This window comes from Acanthopagrus latus, chromosome 16, assembly GCF_904848185.1.
Source record: "Acanthopagrus latus isolate v.2019 chromosome 16, fAcaLat1.1, whole genome shotgun sequence".
Classification (NCBI taxonomy): Eukaryota; Metazoa; Chordata; class Actinopteri; order Spariformes; family Sparidae; genus Acanthopagrus; species Acanthopagrus latus.
This window is the reverse complement of record NC_051054.1, coordinates 9,700,578-9,723,187: the sequence shown is the minus strand read 5'-3', so window position 1 is coordinate 9,723,187 and position 22,610 is coordinate 9,700,578. Positions and strand designations below refer to the sequence as shown.

Below are 22,610 nucleotides of genomic sequence, written 5' to 3'. Positions count from 1 at the left end.
ATTGCCCTGCGTTTCGTCTAACACTAGCTAACATACTCTTATGTGGTTTTGTCTGTTGCTGTTGTTTTCATGGTCTCATCACCCTGCCCGTCCCCCTCTTGATGCCCTCAGATTGTCGGTAGCGCTGCGGTTGGCGCCAACACTATGGCAACTGGGTGGCATCCCCAACAGACCTACATATGGCTGGGTGTTTGTTGTGGTGGCTGGGGGTAGACTCTGGCGGTGATAGGGGTGTTTTACCACATCCCAAAAGAGCTCTCTGAGCCATGTCTGTACCCTGTCTGAACAACAGCATTCCCGTCGCACCCTTTCCTGTGCCACACACACGCCTGGATAGCAACGCACAAAACATGAACATGGCGTAAACACAAAACACACATAAAATGTGTTCAGTCAAAGAAGATTTTAAAAAAAGGTGATTTAGACGCCCCGCTGTAACAAGCCTCTAATGTTGGATTGTCAGGAGCCAACTGGCTGTGTGCATCATGGTGGCCTCCATGGTCTCCATACATCTGACAGACAGTTCTGTCTCTCTCTTTAATGCACAGATTTACACTCTCATTACCACAGACCAGGATTATCCCAGTGAATCTACTGACTCTGTTTTACATCTCCAACACTGAATGAGTCCGTGAGAAGAAGGTCATGAGCTTTACAGCAGCTGAAGCGAATACCATACGGATTAAAACTGCGGAAAAAGAGGAAAGAGAACTGCCCTTTGCAGTGTCTGAGCGTGTTGTATGTGATACCAAAATGTGTATGTATAAAAACTACAATGTTTATCTTAGTGGCTGGACACATTATTATATAAATTCATAATAATGTATTAGTAATGCACAAGCTGCACATGCTCCACTGCATGTTGTGTCTACAAAACTGTAGTTTACAGCTAAAGTCAAAGTGGAGATATGCAGGTGAGGTTTCTTCTTTGCTGTGAATGATCCTGGTACTTTCTGGTCCCACTGCAACATACTAACAAATTGTGCTTGTGAAGGTTAATTATTTGTTTCATTCTGTAAATGCAGATGAGGGTACAAGAACATTTTGTATTATCTAGTTGAATTCAAACCGATAAACTCATTCAGCTGACTGCTGATAGCTTTAAGCAATTATATTTTTGGCTGCACGATATGGTACAAAAATCATATTGCGATTACTCTGACTGATACTGCAATCGTGTATTAATCACACTTAGAGGGAATGAACAAACTATTAAAATGACTCTACTGAACCACAATGTTCTTTACATTTGGAAAACAACATTTGTAGGCCAGTATCTGGTTGTAATGCATTTTACCTGTACCAACAGAAAGTGCAGCCTCTGCATTTTGAATATTGAACTTGGCCAAATTTCGATAATATTTCAATCAATTCTGCAGCCCCACTACAGCCATAGGACCCGTGTCAGGTCACATGGCAACTAAAAAGATTACAGAGGGAAATATTAGCATAGCAAAGACCTATATTCTCACCATTTGACTATGTGAAAATATAGTTGTTTTTTTTTTATTTACACTAACAAGGAACATATTTTCCTGGCTTAATTACCAACACACACAGTCTTTACATCACACATCAAGACAGAGGAAATGCTCATAAAAAGGTGGGCAAATCCTTGTGTACTCATGGAAAACCAGAGTGAGTGTGAATTTCCAGCCCGTATTCCATCATTTCGGTCCCTTTCCAGCCTCTTTGTGCATTTCCCACATCCCTCATCCCACATTCTTCGCTCCTGAGTAATCTGCCCTTCTCCCTGATGATATCATCATGCATCACAGCATCACGCAGTTCGCTCCTATTTTCAGATACCTGCGCCATGGAGGAAAGCCAAACAACCACTTCCTGTGTGTGAGTGTGCTTGTGAGTGAGACATAGAGGGAGAGGGGGGGAGTTTGGGAAACGGGGGCTTCAGGGTGATCTCATCCGAGAGAATGCACCATCTCTGGATGGTGCACCTGAATGTGCGTGAAAGAGAAAGAATGACTAAATAACAGAGAGAGTCAACCTCATCTTGTGTAACATGAATTTATGCAGCCTTACCAATTTGTCTTTGAGCCTCTCGCCCTTGATGTGGAACTCCACGGCGGTGGGGCTGGGACTAGGGCTGGGGCTGGGACTAGGGCTGGGGCTACACGGGCTGAGGTTGCTGCTGCTGCCTCCGCTGCCTCCACTGTGGGTGCTGCTGCTGTCCTCCGCCCTGCTGACCTTATAGACGGTGACACAGCTAAGACCTCCGCCCCCCAGGGGAAGCCACCCACCGCTGGAGTCATCCCGAGTCATGACCACTGCTCTCACACGCGCATAACTGTCACTGTGGAGGAGGAAGGCAGGAGAGGAAGATGAGGAAGGTGGAAGGAATGAGGAGAGAGGGGAGAGAGCAGAGGAAAACAATGCTTTTAGTAAACATAATCAGGAGTGACCAGCATTTAAACATTTTCTATCAAGGTCTTTTTCAGGAGGGTCTGCTCTGATGACCTTTAATATCAAATGGATTACAAAAACATAATCAAAAGCAGACAGCCTCCATGAAATATCAGGCCACATAATACAGTTGAAGCACGGCATAAACAAGCCTTAGCACAGCACGCGTATGTAGCCCAAACAGAATGGTCGGTGAATGTGTGATTAGGAACACACTATACAAGTCACCCAGATGTAGAAGAGACGGGTCTCAACCGTCTACATCACATTTGAGTGTTTAAACATAGTTCACCACAGGCCACATCACACTAGAACTCCTCCGATGCCCAGATTAAATAAAACAAATGAGACCATGGGGAAATCTGGGTGGTGGCAGGAGCTATTAACTAGCAGCAAGCTAACCTACGAGCTGCAACAAAGACTAAAAATAGGACATGAAGGAGCAAAGTCAATAACTCAACCGCAGATTAAATGTATGTTTCTGTTTTAGGGAATGAACTCACAGACTGAAGCGTGAAGCTTTCAGTGTATGTTTAACCCCGGCCGGAGGGTGACTGACCATGTGGCCAAGTGGTCAGCCTCTGCCCGCTGCAGATTTTCAATATTTTACTCAAAACCAGGTGGTTTCAGGCTGCCCAACACATGATGGGTGCTCCAGTTACAGATTTTTTGGACATACAGCAACTTAAAAGCATGCGTCGCCATTCAAAGTCAAACAGCCACAAACTGGAAAAAGGTTCTACTGCCATAGAGCGTGATAACACAGATCTAAAAGTCAGTAGGAAAGAAAGGAAACCATCACCAAATTGGTTTTAGTATATGGGCAGACTGTATCACACTTGTACTTCCATACTGACTATCAATCATACACAAATGTACATCTTACACATCATAATCTCCCTCCCCATGTCCTTTGTCTCTCTGTCCCTTCACTTAGAGTCAGATGTTTCCCTGATTAGATAACATGGACTGAACTGGGCCATCGGAAATGACAAAGGTCAGGGTGTGCTGAGGGCAGCATTTTGCAGAATTTCCTGGTAACATATTAAAGACTAAGGAAAAACCGAGCCCCGAGTGAAGCCGGCAAAGATGGTAAAGAATGCGACTGCCGGATGTCTTCTTGTGACACATTGCTCTCTGGCCAACGTTTCCGTTGACCAATGAGGATGACGTCACATGGTCCCGAGTGTTTTGTAAAGAATTTCTTCCCTGATAGCGACTAAATATGAAACAGTCGTAGAAACGTCAACACGTAATATATCACAGGGTTAACTAGTAGCCCCTGCTCTGAGAGAAGAATGGCTGCGTCCTCCCCTCTCTAAATCTTGGCCCTACTCAATAAAGCTAACCTTTGGCCCCCTGCCTCCAACACCGTTGGCAAACCTCAGTGCCCAGGTTATTGGTTAGTAATTAATCTAAGGGCCAGTGAGCATTAAATCTGAAGCTCTGCTTTTCTTTATGTGAAAGCACCTGTTCACCTGAAACATTTAAATTCCAGAACTGTTCTGCTTTCTGACTGTCCAGCCTTTTGCCAGTTTAGGGCTTAATTTAATACTGGGTTGATGGCACACGTGAAAATCAACAAGTTGTACTCCGTGTGTGCAATAAAGAGGTGCTAACGGAAGACTCTATGTGCTTTTGTTTCATCTCATTTAATGTCAAATTCTGTGAAATTGACACCATGGAAAAATAAATATATAATGCCTGCACTTAGCATTTTTTGGGGTATTTTGTTTTCTTCAGTGAGACAGATTTTGTGATATATTGTTAGATGATTGTCTCGCAATCTATCAATCATCGCCGAATCATTGTATTGTGATACTATTGTTATCGTCTGTGATTCCCACCTCGAAAAATAAACCGACCAACAAGACGGAGTCAATCCTACTATCCCCTCTCACAACACATTGCTGTTCGTGCTTCTTCTAGAAAACATATAACACTGATAGTTTAATAATGATCAAACGTAAACACAATATGAGAATATGAAGAAGGATTTATTGTATTATCGCTCAACCCTGCAGCTCTACTCAGCTTTACAGCAAGTATTCGCTCTTTGTTTAGCTGCCAGGGCCGCAACTTTACTGTTATGGTTCATTCTCACCACTCTCATTGTGCCGTTTAAAGAGAAAGCCCTAAAAGCAGCCTGTAAGCTACCTTTTCAGCACCGAACTGCAGACACATACTGTTAGGGATATGTTGGTGAACACAGTGGAGCATTTTACCACTTAAAGAAGGCAGGTTTTTCCCCTCAGGAGGTGGTAGGGACCAAAAACAGAGCAAAAAGAGACTGCAGCTTGGACTTACATCGACCAGTTGGCCTGAGACACTTCAAATGAACGCCAATGTTGCCCCATAACCACTGGATGTGTAAATAAGCATCTGTTTGCCTTATTAAATTAAAAGGTGATGATATGTCAATGTTGTGTAAACAGCCTTTTTCTGCGGCCCCGATGTATCCAAAGGTGTTTCATGTAATGCTGCTGAGTTACTTCTGCTGCTACTATTGCTTCAAATTCAAGCAAAATGCTTCCTTACGCTTTTGTCATCTGGAAAATACACATTTGTATAACTGCTGATCTGCCTAATCGAAAGCAGGCAACCAGACATCATGTGATCTATTAAATATTCCTGATATCCTTGATTATCTTTCCTCAAAAATCAATATACCCAAGACTGAATGGCTATCAAATCCCTCAGTGATATTAATTTTGGTAGAGCTGTTTACACTACTGCCTGTTCAAAGTTGATGCCTTGCCAATCTATCTGTATGCTCGGCAGGCCTTGTTAGTCATGGTGCAAACAAAGGTGGACAACACTGGAAGTATTTTAGTTGTTGTTTTAATAATCATCATCATTCCAAGGACATTTTTTAAAATATTAAGCTGTGTTTTTTTCTGCCACTTGATGAGGGAACAGATCCAAAAATAAGCAACTGCTCTGCTAATCAAATAAATATGAGCAAGTGTGAATGAATGAAGGGTTGGATAACAGACACAGATACAGAAATACTGAATCTGATTGAACTGAATCGACCCAAATGTGTTCATATGACTGTTGTCGGCTCTCTCTCCTTCTCGTGTGCTGCCACTGAGCTTGGTCGTGGGAGACTGACAGTAAAACACAAGCTCAACTTCCCCCTTGAAACTTCCAGCAACACCCTTTCTGGTTACACCTTATAACAGCGATACAGAAGTAGTGCTTAACCTCACATGAGAACCCCTGCCACTGTAGAGAAATGCATTTTTGAGCAGTATAACAGGCAGTAAAAGAGGGGAAATACTGCTGCTGTTACACCCCTCCATGGCCCCCAATAAAGGATGCGGGTGATGGGTGCAGGAGGGGCTGTCAATCAGGCAGGGGTCCCTGGGGTGAACAGAAGGCAGGCGGTGGTGTCACTCAGCCATGACCAGGGCACAATGACCAGGCCCTGACCCTTCAGACCTACCATCACACACATGCCAGCAACCGTGACACTCACAGGGAGGGGGGCCGGGCCCGGGGAGGAAGTTGAGTGGACATCGTATACATGCATTTTGGCATCCAACTTAAAACACCCATGTTTTAAGAGCAAGTGGAACACCTACAACAAAACTGACCACTTCTGTATTTGGTCAATACAGGTCAAACCAAATCTCTGAGGTACACTTCTGGAACACCTGAACTCAGCTGAACCAACAACAAACAAAAGGTACAAGATCTGTTTAAAGAAATCTTTTTAAAAGAGGGAATAAAAGGGTCCATCCGCTTCTCTCCTTCGACTCCCTGATACAAAAATCTTTCCTTTCTTATGGTAAAAACAGTCAGTGGTCCAAAAAGATATTTGAGTGCAACCTGCTGCTGCAACACACACACGCACACACACACACACACAGAGTTCAGAGAGGGATAGTGGAGACAAAGGCTGGCCTCCACGCCCCTTGCTGGGAGCACACAGTCGACTGGACACACAATTGAGAGCGGAAGCAGATCAGCTGGCCTGGGCCCTGCAAACAGGGGGGAGAGAGAGGGAGGAGGGGAAGAGGGAGGGAGGGAGAGAGAGACAGATAGAGAGAAAAGGAGCCCCCCATTCCAAATTATTCCAAGTTATTCTGCTGGATGACTGACTTCATTTCCGACCAAAAGCAGGAGAGAAAAACAGAGGGAGGGGTGAGAGTGGAACGGAGGACTGTGGGGGGAGAAGGAGGAGGAGGAGGAGGAGGAGGCGGAGGCGGTGGCTGTGGATGGGAACAGGGTGGAGACCAAGGTGACAGTCAACAGCTCCCACCCGCATTTGAATGTGGCCTTTTCAATTCATAAAAAAGGATGTATACAGGCCTTTATGGCTTCATTACATCATGATAACAACATGAGTAAAAGAATCAACAGTATCTCACTGAGAAGAGAAGAGAAGAGAAGAGAAGAGAAGAGAAGAGAAGAGAAGAGAAGAGAAGGCGTGATGGGGGAGCACGTGCAGACCAGGCAGGCCTGAGCCTCCAGGCCGGCTGCTCCAGTGTATGGTGGAGAAGGGGGATCCTGGGACAACCATTTCCTAAGTCGACAAAGTGGCCGTTTGTCTGCTGCTCTGGCCCATGGCTCACTGGGCTCCAGCATGCCATCATGCTTTGCTCCTGTCTCAGCCTTGGGCTTCCCACCCCAGAGGGGAGTGGTGGAGGGGAGGTGAGGACAGGGCTATGGTGGGGCATTGTAAGAAAGACAGGAGGGGGAGAAGAAGGGAAGGAGGAGAAGGAAGAGGAGGAGTGCAGGAGGAGAGGAGAGAGAGAAAGGATGTGGCCTGAGCCCTGGGGGCTCGCCAAGTCACCCTCCCTTTCCTCCGCTCCGTCTCCCCCTTCTACCCAACCCCTCCCCGGCTGCCTCTCTCTACACAATGGCCGCTTCTCTGCTGAAATTTCACGTTATTGGATCCCGGGCCTGGAGTTTTGTCCTCCCACAATGTCCAGGCAGCGGAGCATGCTGCAGGAGAGACACACTCTGCAAGCTAAAAGCTGGAAAACCATTCCTCCTTTCATTAGCATCAGAAAAGGGGAGAAAAGTACCCCCAACACCCACCCACCACCACCTCTTTTTTTTTTCCATCACCCCTCTTCCTCCCCATCTCTGCCCTGTATCAAAACCGGAGGAAGGCTGTCAAGCTCGGTCAAGCTCCACTAGGCCACTTTGGTTTGTTGGACTTTTAAGGGGGAGGAAAAATCATTAAAATATCATTGGGAAAATAAACACAAGCTTCTTATCCCAATCCGATTCTATAGATTATCCTCCAAAAGGAAAGCAATCACTAGGAGAGCAGAGGGGGGAACAGTAGATGTGTGAAATGCTCCTCTGTGTGTGACTCATTCTCTAGACTTTCTTTTAAAAAATGTAGTTTTATAGCTAAAATATGCCTCTTTTAAATATCTTCAACAGCTGTAACCCTAACTAAGATGCAATCTTGGATGTATTCAATGTTGATCAACTTGCCAAATGACCTACAGCAATTAAAATCAAAATAATACAATAATATGTTCCTCCAAGACAAAAATCCAGAGTAACAAATGACAACTTGGAGCTTAAGTTGTGAGTGGATAAAAGTGGTGCAGTTCCTTCGCAGCGATCACGCCTCATTGAAGAAATGAATAACATGCAATCTGGGACTCGACCGTCGATTCCAGCAGTGCATCTAATCTGAACGGTGCGAGCTAGCTGGCCAATTAGCCACGGTTCAAATCCCCTAAATAACCAGTGGCAAACTCAAGGGTACAGACAAACCCAAAACAAACACCAACATGACCCAACACGGATGCAGTGCAAATTATGACATAAGGCCCAGAACAAGGCACTTTTGAAGGGGCTGTCTGTTAGCCATTAATAAAAAACTGGCCTAATAATGGGACAATGCCTACAGGAACACCATCAGGCAGCTGGCATCACACGCCTGCTACATTAGCCACAGTGAAAACTAATACGCTCGCTATAGAAAGAGAAGTGAAAGAGAAATTTGCCCTATCTCCTCTCAACACCTCAGGCTGCTGGTGAGTCATCTCCCTCACAAGAACATTCAGCTTAGCTACCAACTGACTCAGGGAAAAAAAAAGGAAAAAACACAAGCCTACTCTGCTGCTGCAACACACGGCAAGATTACACTTTGAGCTTAGCACCATCCTTTCACAGAAAGATCTCCGAACATGACGACAAATTAACCGGTCATAGTAGCTTCTGGTAGCATCCATCACAGGCAGCACTCTGCGGGTCAAATCAGCCCGTAACACGAATCAAAAGATAGACCGAAAACCAGCAAATGAATGTCGAAACTGCTCACACAGACAGCGTTTCTAACATTGATTTTCTAACCAACCCCTCCATTACTGGATTGGACTCGAAACCCCAACAACAATGTTCGAGGTGCCGCCGCGCCGTGGTGCTGTAAATCAAAAGGATCCCATATGTGTATCAAATGCCAAAAAACTATTCTCAAACATCAATCAAGTCCACATATTGAGATGATCTTAATTTGAACCACAAGCATTTGGAAAATTAAAACCTTGCGCTTGCCATTACAAAAAAAAAAAAGAAAGAGGAACCACAAATTTCAACTGCTGCGGCGTCTCTGGTCTTCTTTGATGTCAGAGTAGTCCCCAGGGACCAGAGCGTCTGCTCGTCAGTTACTCCGAGACCAAGGGGGGGAGACGGGAAGCCGAGGGAACAAGGCGGCCGTCTTAACTGTGGGAGAAACCATCAATACGGCTCAGGAGCCACTGGGGAAGGACAAACCACCAAACCATGATGATGGCCCATGGATGTAAAGAGAAACTGCTATGACAAGTTGTAAACCATCACAGCGTGCCCTGTTGTCGGGAATAACACAACATCATCATCTTCAGAAAACCAACATATTAGTACATCTTGAAAATCAATTAGATTCACGTTCAAAACGCATTTCCACCGAACGCCTCGTGGAGCTGAAGGCATCAAGAGACACTTTAACCGACCAATAAAAGTCTGTTCCAAATTCTAAATATAGCCACCAGACAGGATAAAATCTGATCAAAAGTGAGTGAGGAGATAAAAATATATGTTCCTACAAGTCTCAAGTTCTAATCTTGTTGGAAGTGACTCATGAGTTCATTTATTTGATAACATAAAGCTATGTCCGCTGAAATTCGCTCATCTAGGATCCGGGACCTATCTCTCCCAGAAACATACGCCAAATGTTCCCAGAGAAATAAACATGTGTGTGTGTGTGTTTGTGCGCGTGTGTGTGAGCCGCGCGCTCGCGCGCGCGCACACACACACACACACACACACACAAAAACCCCTTCCTGTTTTCAAAGTGTTTGGAAACTCAATCAAAGACACAAGGTTTAGGATTTACATCTGCGCCCTTTTATGTCTGTGGCCTCGCAGGAAAGAACCATCTCGGCCCAGCTGCAGCGAAGAGCCTCATAACAAGGCCCGGCCTTCATGCTTCTGCATGCAGCACAACTGAAAACAATATCCACAATTCAGACACTTGGTGTTAAAGCACTTCTTAGAGGCACTGAGATATGGCCTGCAAACATCAGAGGCCTGTCTTGACAGAGAAATAAAGACAGGCCCCGCTATCTTGTTGTTGTGATGGATGTTTTTTGGTGTAGGCTTCACGGCCTACATGCACAGAATAGGTCCACACCAGGTCTTTGTCTTTATAAACAAGACCATTTGTTTGAAATATGCTCTAAATACACTGCTGACATTTACGCCAGTTTATGCACACTCCTAAAATACTTGAAGAGGAAATGAAAATTATAAGAGGGAAGTGGCTTGGGTTTAAAATACACAGAATCCAGGCCTAAATCTGGCCATGGGAATGGAACAGTCCACCACTATACAAGGCCTGTTCAGTCTGTTGGCTGGTCTCGGTTACAGACGGTCCTAGCCCTCTGGTTATACAGAGGATCATTGTCGTTAATCACACAAACAATACGACGACTTCATTTAGAACAGGCGTACAGCACGCCAGAATAATTATGTATGCAAACTTTTAGGCTTATGCAACCTCTCACCCAAAGTAAATAAGGTCAACTTGGGAGAAATGCAACGCTTAATTTAAGACACATCTAAACATAATAAACTGTGAGAGAACATGCCTAAAACACTGGTACAAGGGCGCCTATGTACATTAATACATTGCATTAGTCTCTGTAAACCACTGTGGTCACAAGCGACACTTCCTCAAAAGAATACAGAAGCAAAACTAAAGATGTGTTCAGCTCAGCAGACTTTGTCAAAGGTAAGACACGGTCGTAGCTTACACCAGTGCAGCTTGTAAAGCTAAGGCTTCATGGAGGTCATACCCAACAACTGGCAATAACCCCAAATAATACTATAAAAAAAGGTCCAGGAAATTATTTAGCTTAACATAAGGGCCACAGGATATAGGCAATTACCCAGGCCATAAAGCACTAGCCCTAACAGCTGAAGTAGCTGTCTCCCTTTGTCGTTTCAGGACATGATGGGGGTTGTTTAGGAGGAATGTGTTTGGAAAGCTCTGCAACAGGAATGGGAGTGCAAAAACAGCCCTCAGGTGATAAGATCGCGACACCCACATTGGCAGATAAAACGCCGAGCTGTCAAATCAATCACACAGATAGGAAGAGCACACAGAGAGAGGAATCGCGCCGAGGGATCACCTGACTGGCAACAGACAATACCAACAGAACTGCAGGAATCTAAAACAATGAGGCTGTCACGCGTGCATGTTCACTGTGTCACACGTCTATAGGGGCAACTGACCTTCACTGATAAAAACTCACGAGTGATTCATTTAAGCAAAAAAAAAAAAAAAAAAAAAAAAACTACATGAACTGAAATCCACGTGATCTGCCGTTTGATTTTTGATTTCCTCATAGTCACAACTAAGGAAGGACAGAGACGTGTGACGTTTCTGAAAAGAAAACTTAGAAACTGGAAATGTAACATTTTTTGCCTCGCAGCACACCGATATGGCTTAAAATAGCACTGCGATGTTTTCACACTGTAATGTGGTACACAGCATACTTGTATTCTTTGAAAACTCCTTTAAAGCACTTCACAAATGTTAGTGCTTGGCAACAAAATCTAATCATTTTTGACAACATACATCAATACTCATATGGCACTTTTGCAAAATATTTACACAAAGGGATTTTAATAAACATGAATAATGTGTATTTAATGACTAACTGGGTAAAGGCACAATAGAATAAGAAAACCAGTCTGGCTAGTGTGGAAAAATATGTCACTTTACTGTATATTTATACAGCCTTTAGAACCAGGAAAAGACAACCCTTACACCATCTCACGATATCACAACATCCAAAATCTAAGAAAAAGTATAAAAAGTATAAAGTCTCATATCACGTGAGCATTATAATAATCAATGTGTTGCTGAGCTTTACTTCGCAGGGGTTAAATTGCTTTATAATACAAGCTATTCACATGAATACAATGAATATGAAAAACAAAGAGTATCTTTGGTTTACAGATTTAAAAAAAAAGGTACCAGCACCTCAACAGACGACTGCCATGGCTGAGATAAATATTTCAGATAAACGTGACATTCAGCAAAGAGGCAGCTTGCACCACAGTCCCCTTTTCAGCAAAATTAGCCTCGCGTCACACCACTCTCCGCACGCATCCCGGCGCAGATGCAGAGCAAAAAAATAAAAAATAAAAAAAAAATAAATTCTGACAAGGCTTTATGTGCCTTCTTGTCTTTTCAGCCTTGTGAACATAGTTGCGCCAAGGCCAAGTAACATGTTCTCAGAAAAAAGGGTGTGCTGTGTGTGCACACCAGCTTGGCTTGCCAGCCGTCATTCAGACAAAACCACTTCAGGATTATCTCTTCACACGTTTTTTTTTTTTTTTTTTGGAGAGATTTTCAAAGCGATGTTTACAATGCAGGCTACAGCAGACCAAACAAACCTAATCACGCTCGTATGCATACAGTTAAAGAGATAAGCCAAATTCATACTGACAATTTCCACTTTTTAAAAGAGACGGGTGATTTTTATTTTGACAGTTTAACAAGTGATTGATCAAAAGATCTGAATTTATCTTGCCAGAGCGCAATGTCACGGTGTTAAAAATCAAACATTATTTTTTGTGAATAGTTATGTCATCAGAAAAGAGCTCAAAGAGGAGTCTCGATTGAGCAAAAAATAAATGGCACAGGCAACGCTCGCTGTTCTGTTCACTCCATAACTATGAATCATACAACAGCCAGAAAAGGTGGTGGAATCATAGCAACAATGTTTGGATCACTTCGCCATCTTAGCTGCTGCCATCATGCAGTGTGGAACAAACCCAGCACATACTGTGGCTTGCACACCACTGATGATCCATGGGACTGATGGCAGTAGCTCCCAAACTAGGACCTGGGGGCCTCGAGGGGTCCCTGAGGTTACTGTGGGGAGTCCTGGCTAAATTCAGGAAATGCTTTAATTTCACTGTTCTTTCTGTCAGTGGAGGTTAACGTGATGAGGAAAACATATTCAGAATCAATCAATAGCACCAGACATGCATATTATCACACAGTTGAGGCTAAATGGTAACAAATTCCCTAAAACAATATGTGATCAACAAAGGACGAGTGGTTTGACTGTAAATCTATTTGCTGTTGATTGATTTGAAGAAAATAAACCTCCATGGCACATGTTACATAAAGTAAAATAAAAAAAACCAAAAAAAAAAAACAGAAGTGTAGTTCAAGGACAAAGTCCCCATGCATTAAATCAATCAAGCTCATAAAAGGGCGAGATAGATGGAACGGGGAAAAACATGGGTGTGTTTCAAACATTAGACCATGTCACTGTAAATGGCTGACAGGGGCATATGACTTCCCCTGTGACAAAACACATTATCAAAGAAAAGAATATCCTCGGAGATGGCGGAAGAGAAAAAAAAACCGTCTGCTTAAATCAAACCTATCAAACCTAAAACGGAGAAAACCGGCGACACATGGTGCAGAAAAGCGCAGGAAATGCGATCGTTTGTGCGATCGTCGGTGCAATGCGAAACAGTGTACAGTGCTGTGAATGGGCAGGCAGGTACTTTATGAATGGAAGGGATCATGTGACCGCAGCACCTCCCGAAGCAGATATTTCTCACTGACTGTCAACAAGCGCACACAAGGGATCAGCCCATTAAAACAAGACCAGAACGCGACCCCGAAAAAAAATGGGCGCGACGTGCACGAGAGCACCCCCCGCGCACGGATTGTGACGACCGACACCCGTGGGTTGCAGGGGGGAGAGGGGGGAGGGGGGTTTCGGGCGTGCGCGTGACGCCTTTTTTTAAGCGTTTTTTTTTTATGAATGGGGATTGTGATATGTAAATGAGTGTGATTGAGAAAAAAAATGGCATCTTCGGCTTTCGCGACGTCGACATTGCCGCAATCGGCACGATGTGGCTTTTGTTTTGTGTGTGTGTTTTTTTAAACATGTGAGGGAAAAGGCGAACATGATGTGCACGATGATTTTTTTTTTTTTTTTAATCGATGATTATGTCCCGAAATAATGGCGGACGGCAGTTAACATGGAGATCTGGGGGTTGTTGTCAATGCGAAGCTTTCCCTGTTCGTGATGTGTTGAACTAGGCACGTATTTAAACAATTTAAAAAATAAAAATCAGACTAGATTATTGCTGTGTATGTGTGTGTTTACAACGACTGATCGCTCACAAACTGTCCATTTATAAAGCAATAATAAAAGATCCCGGGCATGTAATTATGCTGTTACGTAAATTATACGCACGCCACCATTAATATACCTTCACACACTGAGTCCTCACAGCACATACGTTAGTTAGCCGAATCGTAAGGGCAAAAATTATGAATAACGAGATGATCATTCCTACTACAGGCCCGTGTCATCGCTTGTCAGACACTCTTCCCCCTCCTCCATAAACTCGCAGTGTAATCCAACAAAATACCCTCCTGTTAGCCTGCGAAGCTCTCCAAAATAAAAGGCTATAAGCCTGTGTTTATATCACGAAGGTGGAATGATGAAATACCAGCGTCGATCGGCGATAAAATGTCATTGAGCGCTGCTAAGTGCACAACTCGAGTGTGTTAATACCAGAAGCCATGCGAGAGAAAGAAAAAAAAAACGTGATAACGAGGAAAATGAAATATAAGAGACATACAGAGAGAGAGAGAGAGAGAGAGGTAGCACTCACTCGTTGTTTGGATTTGTTGAATCTTCACTCATTTTTTTCCTCACGGGGATCCAAATCCTAGCAATAGCATCGACGACGCAGTGACGGCGGGATAAAATGCCACAAATATCACCATTTTTCCCCCTTTCACATGTAGAAATCAACCCCGTGTTTCGGATGGTGGGTGAGCGGCGTACAATGGGGGCATGCCTGGGCTAAAGCGTCCCTGCGAGAACCGGAGTTGGAAGCTAGCTCGAACGTTAGCCTCGCTGGCTGGAACTAACGTTAAATCGCGAGGAGGAATGACAACCGTTGATTCATTTTATCCTCCCTGGAAGTAAAATCCGACCACAACAAATGGGCCATCGGCATCATCCTCTTCAACGGGGGGGAAAAAAAACAGAGATCCACCGCTTCGCAAAATAAAAAAAAATTTAAAAAAAAAAAAACGTGAATAGATCCTCAAAACGTGTAGGAATCGCTGCAGACTGGAAGGTTTGGCAGGTTATTTATGGCTGGCTGTCGAGCATCCATTCGCCAACTTCAGGGTCCAGGACAACACTTGAAAAAGCGCTGTGGAGCGCTGCTCAGTCAACGTGTCCGAGTAATTTGCAGTAAAGGCATCCAAAGCCGACAAAAAAAGGGCTTCGGCTTGTTTTCAGCTACGAACGCCGACGCGTGAAGTTAAAAAAAAGCGTGATACACTTGAAAATCTCCTTGAGAAGTTTGCTGGACATCTGCTTTAATCGAACTCCATTTTCAACTCGGGGGGAATGAAACATCGGAAAACTGGGCGGATGTGTCGACCCTCGCTTGAGAAAATTAGATCCTTCCGCGACGTAGTAAAAACACAACGCTCTTGCGGTGAAATGCGCTCGACCCGCACACGGTTCGCCGTGCCTCGTTCAAGAATAACGTCTGTCACGCGAAACTGCGTCCTCTCGCAGCCGCATATGGTAAGTTAGGAGGGGTTTCTCTCCAAACTTGCCCTAAAGTAGTCCCCGCACTTCCCAAAAGAAGTTTCCCTTCAATCACGCATTGATACAAGCGGGGAGCGTCCGTGTGATAGCACGCAAAATAGAAAATAATCTGGAGGAAGGGTTTGGGCTGACACACACACACACACACACACACACACACGGCCATTAACAATTTCTGTTGTTTTCTTTCATTAAAGCTGCTTCACCGCCCCCCGGGGCCAGGCTGGATGTAAAATCGTGGGGAAGTGCTTTAAATGCGCGCAGCAAGCACCGCTGCAGCACGTGGAATTACATTAAGATTCCCTTCATGGTTTATGTGGCTGAGGCCAAGCTTGTATTGCTATCTCACAGAAGTTATTATTGTATATCAATCAGTCATAATGCAACGTGCATAGCTTGAAACCAGAGGTAAAGTGAAAGTCTGAGGATAGACATTTCAGAAAATGAAACATGCAACTGATATCTGTTATTCTAGCTGGTTTGATATGTCAGAATGTGGTTGTGCGGTAAATAAAAAATGATAATCACTACAACACAAGATAGATGCAAGATTTTTTAGCTTGCACCTTTGCAAAGTTGGCTGAGTAGGAGTATATAAATACTTACCTGCAGCTCTAATCATGGTTAAAGGGTAACACCACCAATTTTGCATATTAAAGTGAGCTCACAGGTCTTGGGGAGTACTTCTGCATGTGTTAAAAGTTGTTAAATAAAGCTTTTTGTGGCTCCAGAGGAAGCTGCATGTAATCTAATTAATTGCCTCCATTTATGTCACTCCATGGCTAATGCTGTTTTTCCATTACATCTGCTGGCCTTGCTCTGCTCGTGGTGGGATTTGCATTTCCACCACGACTGGGCTGCCTTCTTCCCTGGTGTGTCAATGATATGCTCATCTCGACCTACGCATTACTATCTAAGAACAATCGCCTACAATATGGCTCCACTAGTTCAGTTATGAACACGTTTCATTTCCTATAACTTCTTCACAATAAGAGCCCCCTGTTATTTAGTCATTTAAAAGCTTTCATTATGAAGTTGCATTACAGGAAACGTCGCGTTTTCACCAGCTATAACTAAAAATGACTCCCAGTGGGGCTGAAAATGACAACAAGGAAAAAGAAAAATACAGCAGATGTTAAAAGGTACAAACAAGACAATAGTTGTTGCATTGTGGGTAATGTAGGCAAGAGGTTTTGAAAAGCAGTACCGTGGTTGACCATCAATCAACACAGCAGAACCAGAGATATCGCCTTTTTTTTATTCCACACATTCTGCTTCAAAACCAGGTGCCTACATTACCCACAATGCAACGTAGTCACTGAGTGACATCACTGGAGGTAATTCATCAGAGAATGTGTAGCTTTCTCTGGAGCCACAAAAGGCTTTATAAACTACTTTTTTCATGCAGTAGTAGTCCCCAAGACCTGCAAACACACTTCACTTTGTAAAATTGGTGGTTTTATCCTTTAAAGTTGCCCAACCGTGCACCCCAAAATCTCTCCAGGCAGCAGAAGAACCCTTCAAAATGAGAAAGCCCTAGAAGTTGCCAGAAAAATCCACGTATGCACCTATGAATCTTTTCTTTTTTTTTTTTGCAAATGTATTAAAAGCCTTGCAGAGTGAATCGGTGGCCTGGTTGCGTAAGACTTAAATGCTATTGGATTTCTGTGCTGTGTGGAATGGCAAGAGATCAGGCTAAATGATTCTGCCTGGTTGTCATAGTGACAGCATGTTGTGTGAGAAGTTTCTTTGTATTTCTCTGGCTTTCATACAGCTTGTGCCACAGCCTTATGTTGCAGAGCATATAAAACATCCCTCTGTATCACTGTGTCGTGCATGCAGGACCTCACATGTGCAGCCCTGACACAAATTGTACACTTCCTTTCGGTGTATGATTGGATTTTCTGTCTGAGGTGTGTGCTGCCATGAGCGGAGCGAGGGTGATTCGTCTCCTGGGATAGTTTTCTCTCCAAAGACACAGATGTCGGCCCTGGTATGAGCGTAATGTGCGCTTATTTACACAAACAAGGTCTAACATTGGGTAATCGAGCTACAGAAGGCCGCTTCTGTCTGCGTTTTACTTAATGTTGCGTCTTGTTTTCACTTCTTCCTTTTTCGAATTGGGTTACCACTGTTCGTGATCAAGCTTAAGTGCCCAAATAAAGTGTCCCCTTGTTTGAAACGGAGCAGAAAAAGGCAATGACCATGGATTTTCCCACTAGCATGCCTGTATTCTTTAGAGTATTGAGAGTTCAGGAAGTCAGTCCTCTTTCTCATCTCACAAATTTGGATGGCCCGAGTGCATTTCCTGTGTTCTTCACACACTGAACACAACACACTGTAGTGTGCTTAAACAAGGCAACAGGATGTTTAGCTAACAGAGGCATCCCCTGACTTCCCTCACTAAGTGCAATCAGGGTCATCACAATTCTCTTTCAGTCAGTAAACAAGCTAAACATTCCTACATTTTGCTGGCGAGCAGCTGCAGAATAAAGGATGTGTTGAGCTCGACGCGAAAACCTCATGCAGTGCAGTCCAATGCAAATAGAAACGTACTCGACTTTCAAGACGACAGCTGTAATGATTCGCAGATCGGTCGTTTCTTCATTTGTCAGCAATTGCTATCTCGGATTTAACTTGTTATTTCTGATTTGAGATGTGGCATGAGACGCATGAATGAAAGATCCGTAGTGTTTACATGAATCCTAGTCTGTCTGTGTAGGCCCGTAGGTGTGTAGGTTTGGAGTGGACCATAATGCTTATTTAGAGTGGCAGTTGGCAGATAATAAACAGTATCTGATTTAAAGTGAAACCGACAAATAAAAAAAAAAATAAAAAAAACACAGATGAACTTGACTGCGCGAGATAGTTTTTTCTTGCAGAATGGAAAAATTCAACATGAATCGTGATATGAGACAAACTGAAAAAAACATCTCTTCATGGCAAATTTGACTCAAAATAGCAAAGGAGTTTATTTCCATAATGACTAGAATCAGATGACGACCTCAAAACACAGGTGATGTGATCAGCAGCTCAGGCAGCCCCTGGTCACAAGAGAGGTGAAGTGAAGGCCTCTCTTTGTACAGCAGCTATGGAAAGGAAATTCAGTGTCTGTGTAGTTGCCGCCATACAGTCTGCAGAGACCTCGGGGCTTCTAGTGAGAAAGACCGGAGATGGCTGATGACAGCTCTTGGTAAACAAGCTAATCTCAGGATCCTCTGCCTTGTATTTACCTCCCTCCCTTTTTTACACTTAGTCACTTTTAAACACAACTTGTGTTGATGTGTGGTCTTCCATTTTCTCAAGTGGTAAAATTGTCCTGCTCTCCATTCTTAAAAAAAACAAAAAAACAAACAGACCTGTAGAGTTTTTTTTTTTTTTTCCTCTCTCTGTCTCTTTTCTTCCCCGGGACCCCTCGGACAAGAGCAGTGGACTTGCAGCAATCTGGGCCAGGAGGTGTGGCTTAAACAAGAGGTGCTGATTTTAAAGGCCTGGCAGCTGAACGCAACAATGCATACCTATGATTAGTGTGGGCCTGGCCTCGGAAGCCTGCAACTTTTAGGCACGCTAATTGTAGGGTGGTGAGTAGAAAAGGTGTAGTGGCTAGAGGGGAAGGAAGTGTGAGGGCCTTCAGGCATGTTTGACTATGTGGTGTGTTCCAGCTCTCGCTCTCTCTCTCTCTCTCTCTCTCTCTCTCTCTCTCTCTCTCTCTCTCTCTATGTATATATGCACATGACCAGTGTGGAACTAAAGATGCAAACTTTCATTACATTGCTTAGTCGTCCTCAGAGTAATTTTTGAGAGAGGCCTTTGATGTCATTTAAGCAGCATGAGTGGATTTTCCTGTTCAAGATTTTGTGTCAAGAATGTCTTAGAAGAGGGACGGATGTGGATAACTAGATGAGTGAAGTGTGTCAAGCTTAAAGAGCCTGTCTTGTGACCATGCACAAGGATGTCAGTTCAGACGGAAGGTCATTGTGGCTGCAGAGCCCTTGATAGAAACACATTTCTGGGATTGCTTCAGTGATGAAGATGGTTAGAATTTGAACTATGTGAGCAATCAAAAAATGCACCAAAGTTTGATTTAGAGGGGGGAAATAAGTTGTGTGCTTATGCTTAGAATGAACAGGAACCATACGTGCAGCACTTTAAAGCAAACTTGGTTTTACACTGTATTATACAGCTATCTATGTGTCAGTCCACTTCCCTGTTAGATTTGAAACTTGTCTCGAGTTTAACTTCGCAGTGAATTTGTACCAGTCGCGAAAACGCCTCGGCTACAAAAATGGGAAACTAAATTGGTTTCAGCCACAGTTAGCTCGAGACTCTGTTACTTCCTATTGTTTGCATGTTGTGCGTGGGCTTGATTGAAACCTGATCTAGCCGGGGAAGCTGTGTTTAGGGTGAGGTGGACAGGCCTTTGTTGCTGCCTGAGGGGTGTTTATTTGGGCGGCTTCAGTTGGCTTCCCTGTAATCATCATCCAGCCCCACAGGATAGAAGGGATTAATGAATATGTTGGAGGGGAAGTTACAGATGACTATTTACCATTTTGAGAGGGAACAGCATGAGAGACGCAGAAGAGGTTTGTGTGTGTGTGTGTGTGTGTGTCTGTGTGTGTGTGGGAGCATATGCATGTTGGCACAGATGTGTGTGTGCATTTATGTATATGAACAGAAGGGCAGGAAAAGAGAGCTTGTGAGACAGATTTTTTTTCACAGTGATCTTAAAAGCATAGTTGCTATTTTGAGAGATACCCTCATTCGCTTCAATGCCCAAAGTTAGATAAGAAAATTGATACCGTTTTAATGTCAGCAAACTGTTAGCCTAGCTTAGCGCAGAGACTGGAAACAGATGGAAACTGCTAGCACAGGCACAAAACAGTCCAGTGCATGCGTCGACCACAGTTGTTTTTTTTTTTTTTATATTGATTTAAAAACTGTGAGAGAATGTGTCTTAGCCATAACCAGAATTAAAATTGACTGCCAATGACTGGCCCGTCGCATTTCCTCAAATTGCCTGTGGTTTCGCTTGAAAAGCGACACTTGAACACATCGCAGACACTGTGGCCAGCTAGCTCGTACATCCTGCAGCTGCATGAGAGAAAATAACTTTCCATACCACCAAGTGGCAGTAGTCAATTCGTTATCGTGGGCCAGAGCCACGGACACTCACCAGTGGCCTTGACACTAGTGGTGGCTCTTAAAGGAGCTGGTAGGCAGTTTGTCTTAACTTTGACCGGGTCAGGCTAATGTTTCATGCTAGCTGCTGGCTCCTTACTGTAGAGGCATGATAATGGTAGGCTAACAACCCTCTTATCTGCTACTACAGCTTCCCCTCAGTAACACACCTTATTTAAGCAGGTCATGGAGTTTTTATATATTAGAAGATGCAAAATGTAAGAATTTTAGCAGAAAACATAAAAAATCACAAAAATTATCAACAATTTGAATAAATAGCAGTTTTGACATTATGATGTCTATGTATTGTGTTGCAGAGCTACAGTATCTACTAAAGCTACAATTTTAACCAGCTAGCTTCGTCCTTGTCCAAAGCTCATATGCTAACTTTGTTAACACAAGCAGCTGCACAGCTAATCAAACTAGCTGAAGGCGGCTTAGTTAGCAGCAATTAGCAGCTCTGGTGATCCGCTGCCCCCTCTTTTTTGAGTTTGAACTTGACTTGACAGGTGGCTAATTCATATGTATTGCACCTTTAAAATGGAGGTTCAGTGTTTGATGAAAGTAGAAAAAAAGACAGCAAATAATTTTCACTGTGTTGTTTTCACTTTTTCCGTTCTGCATCAAACAAGAAAGGAATCAATGACTGTTAAACCTCTGAGTCAGACATGACTCCTCACGTTACGTCGAGAACACTGTTCAGATGTCTTTCCCTGTTCCCAAAACATCCCATCGCTCAAAACTACCTACACACACATGCGCACATTTTCGTATGAAAATCTAATAACAATAAGTCCCCCCCCCCCACACATACACACGCCCTCGTCAGCTGTGTAGCCCCCATCCCCATCCCTCTCTTTCTTCTCCCCTATGGCCTCCTCCACTTAATCCTCCCGCTCATCTGGGAACCACCAGCACCCCTCCATGAAGAGACGCATTGTGCCCAGATTATTTGATTGTTTTCAGATGTTGAAGCTTTCCTACACAAAAGGGGAAGAACAGGGTTTGTCCAAAAGCCCTAGGCTACTTGGCCAATGGATGGACACACAGGGAGGAGGGGTGGTGGGGGGGAGAAGAGAAGGGATCGGCGCAGGGCTCAGGGAGCGGACACACGAGTCAGGAAGTGACCCCTGCAATGCCAGATTACAAACAATGTGCTCTCTCAACTTCTGCAGTCCTAGCTGTGGAACATACCACTTCTGCGACAGCCAAAGGGGTGGGCGCTTGCAGGGAGGAAGGAAAGACGGTTTCAGCCCCTCTCCCCTCCCTCTCTCTTTAATGCTGCATCCATTCAGTGAGTGGCGGAGGGAGTAGGTGGGCTGGGGGGGTAGTCGGGCCAGGAAGGCACTTCACTGATGAAAAGTCGCCACATGGAAATGGATGAGAAGTGGGCTGAGAGGAGGGGAGGGAGGGAGTGAGTGGGAGAAGGGCGGGAATTGGCTCGCGCTACCAGCAGACATGAACAGGGATGCAAAAAGGGGGGAAGAAAGGGAGGGAGGTGAGGGATGAGAGACGAGGAAGGAGAGAAAAGGATAAGGATAACGATGGGGAATGCAAGAATAGGGGAAGGAAGCGTAACGGTGAGGGAGGAATGCCAGAGAGTAATGTTCTGATTCAGGGCTTGTCAAGCATGGAGTCCCGTGCCTGTCAAATAGCATGTAACCAACAACCTTTGTCTCTGTCTGATGGTGGAATAGTGTGGAAGGGAAGCAGCGCGTTAACACTGAATGGAGCTTTTGTTCTGGGGGTTGTTGTGCCTTTACGTTCAACCAAAGCCTGCAGACGTAAACCGACTGTACCCTGTCAGTCCATCTCTCTAACCCCATTTCCCTGCGGCTGTCTCCCCTTTTATCACCCCAGCTTGCCCTCACCCTTGAGAAA

General features: G+C 44.1%; 1 protein-coding gene across 1 annotated transcript in view; it reads right to left on the bottom strand.

Moving 5' to 3' along the window:
* The window catches only part of spred1 (sprouty related EVH1 domain containing 1), a 34,305-nt gene extending 18,785 nt beyond the window's left edge, over nt 1–15,520 (bottom strand). The window contains exons 1-2 of the mRNA XM_037072767.1: nt 14,593–15,520; nt 2,041–2,311 (exon numbers count right to left, since the gene is read on the bottom strand). Coding sequence (XP_036928662.1) covers nt 2,041–2,311; nt 14,593–14,624 — 303 coding nt within the window. The 5' untranslated portion in view covers nt 14,625–15,520. The remainder of the gene's footprint in view (nt 1–2,040; nt 2,312–14,592) is intronic.
* Between the last annotated feature and the right edge of the window lie 7,090 nt (nt 15,521–22,610).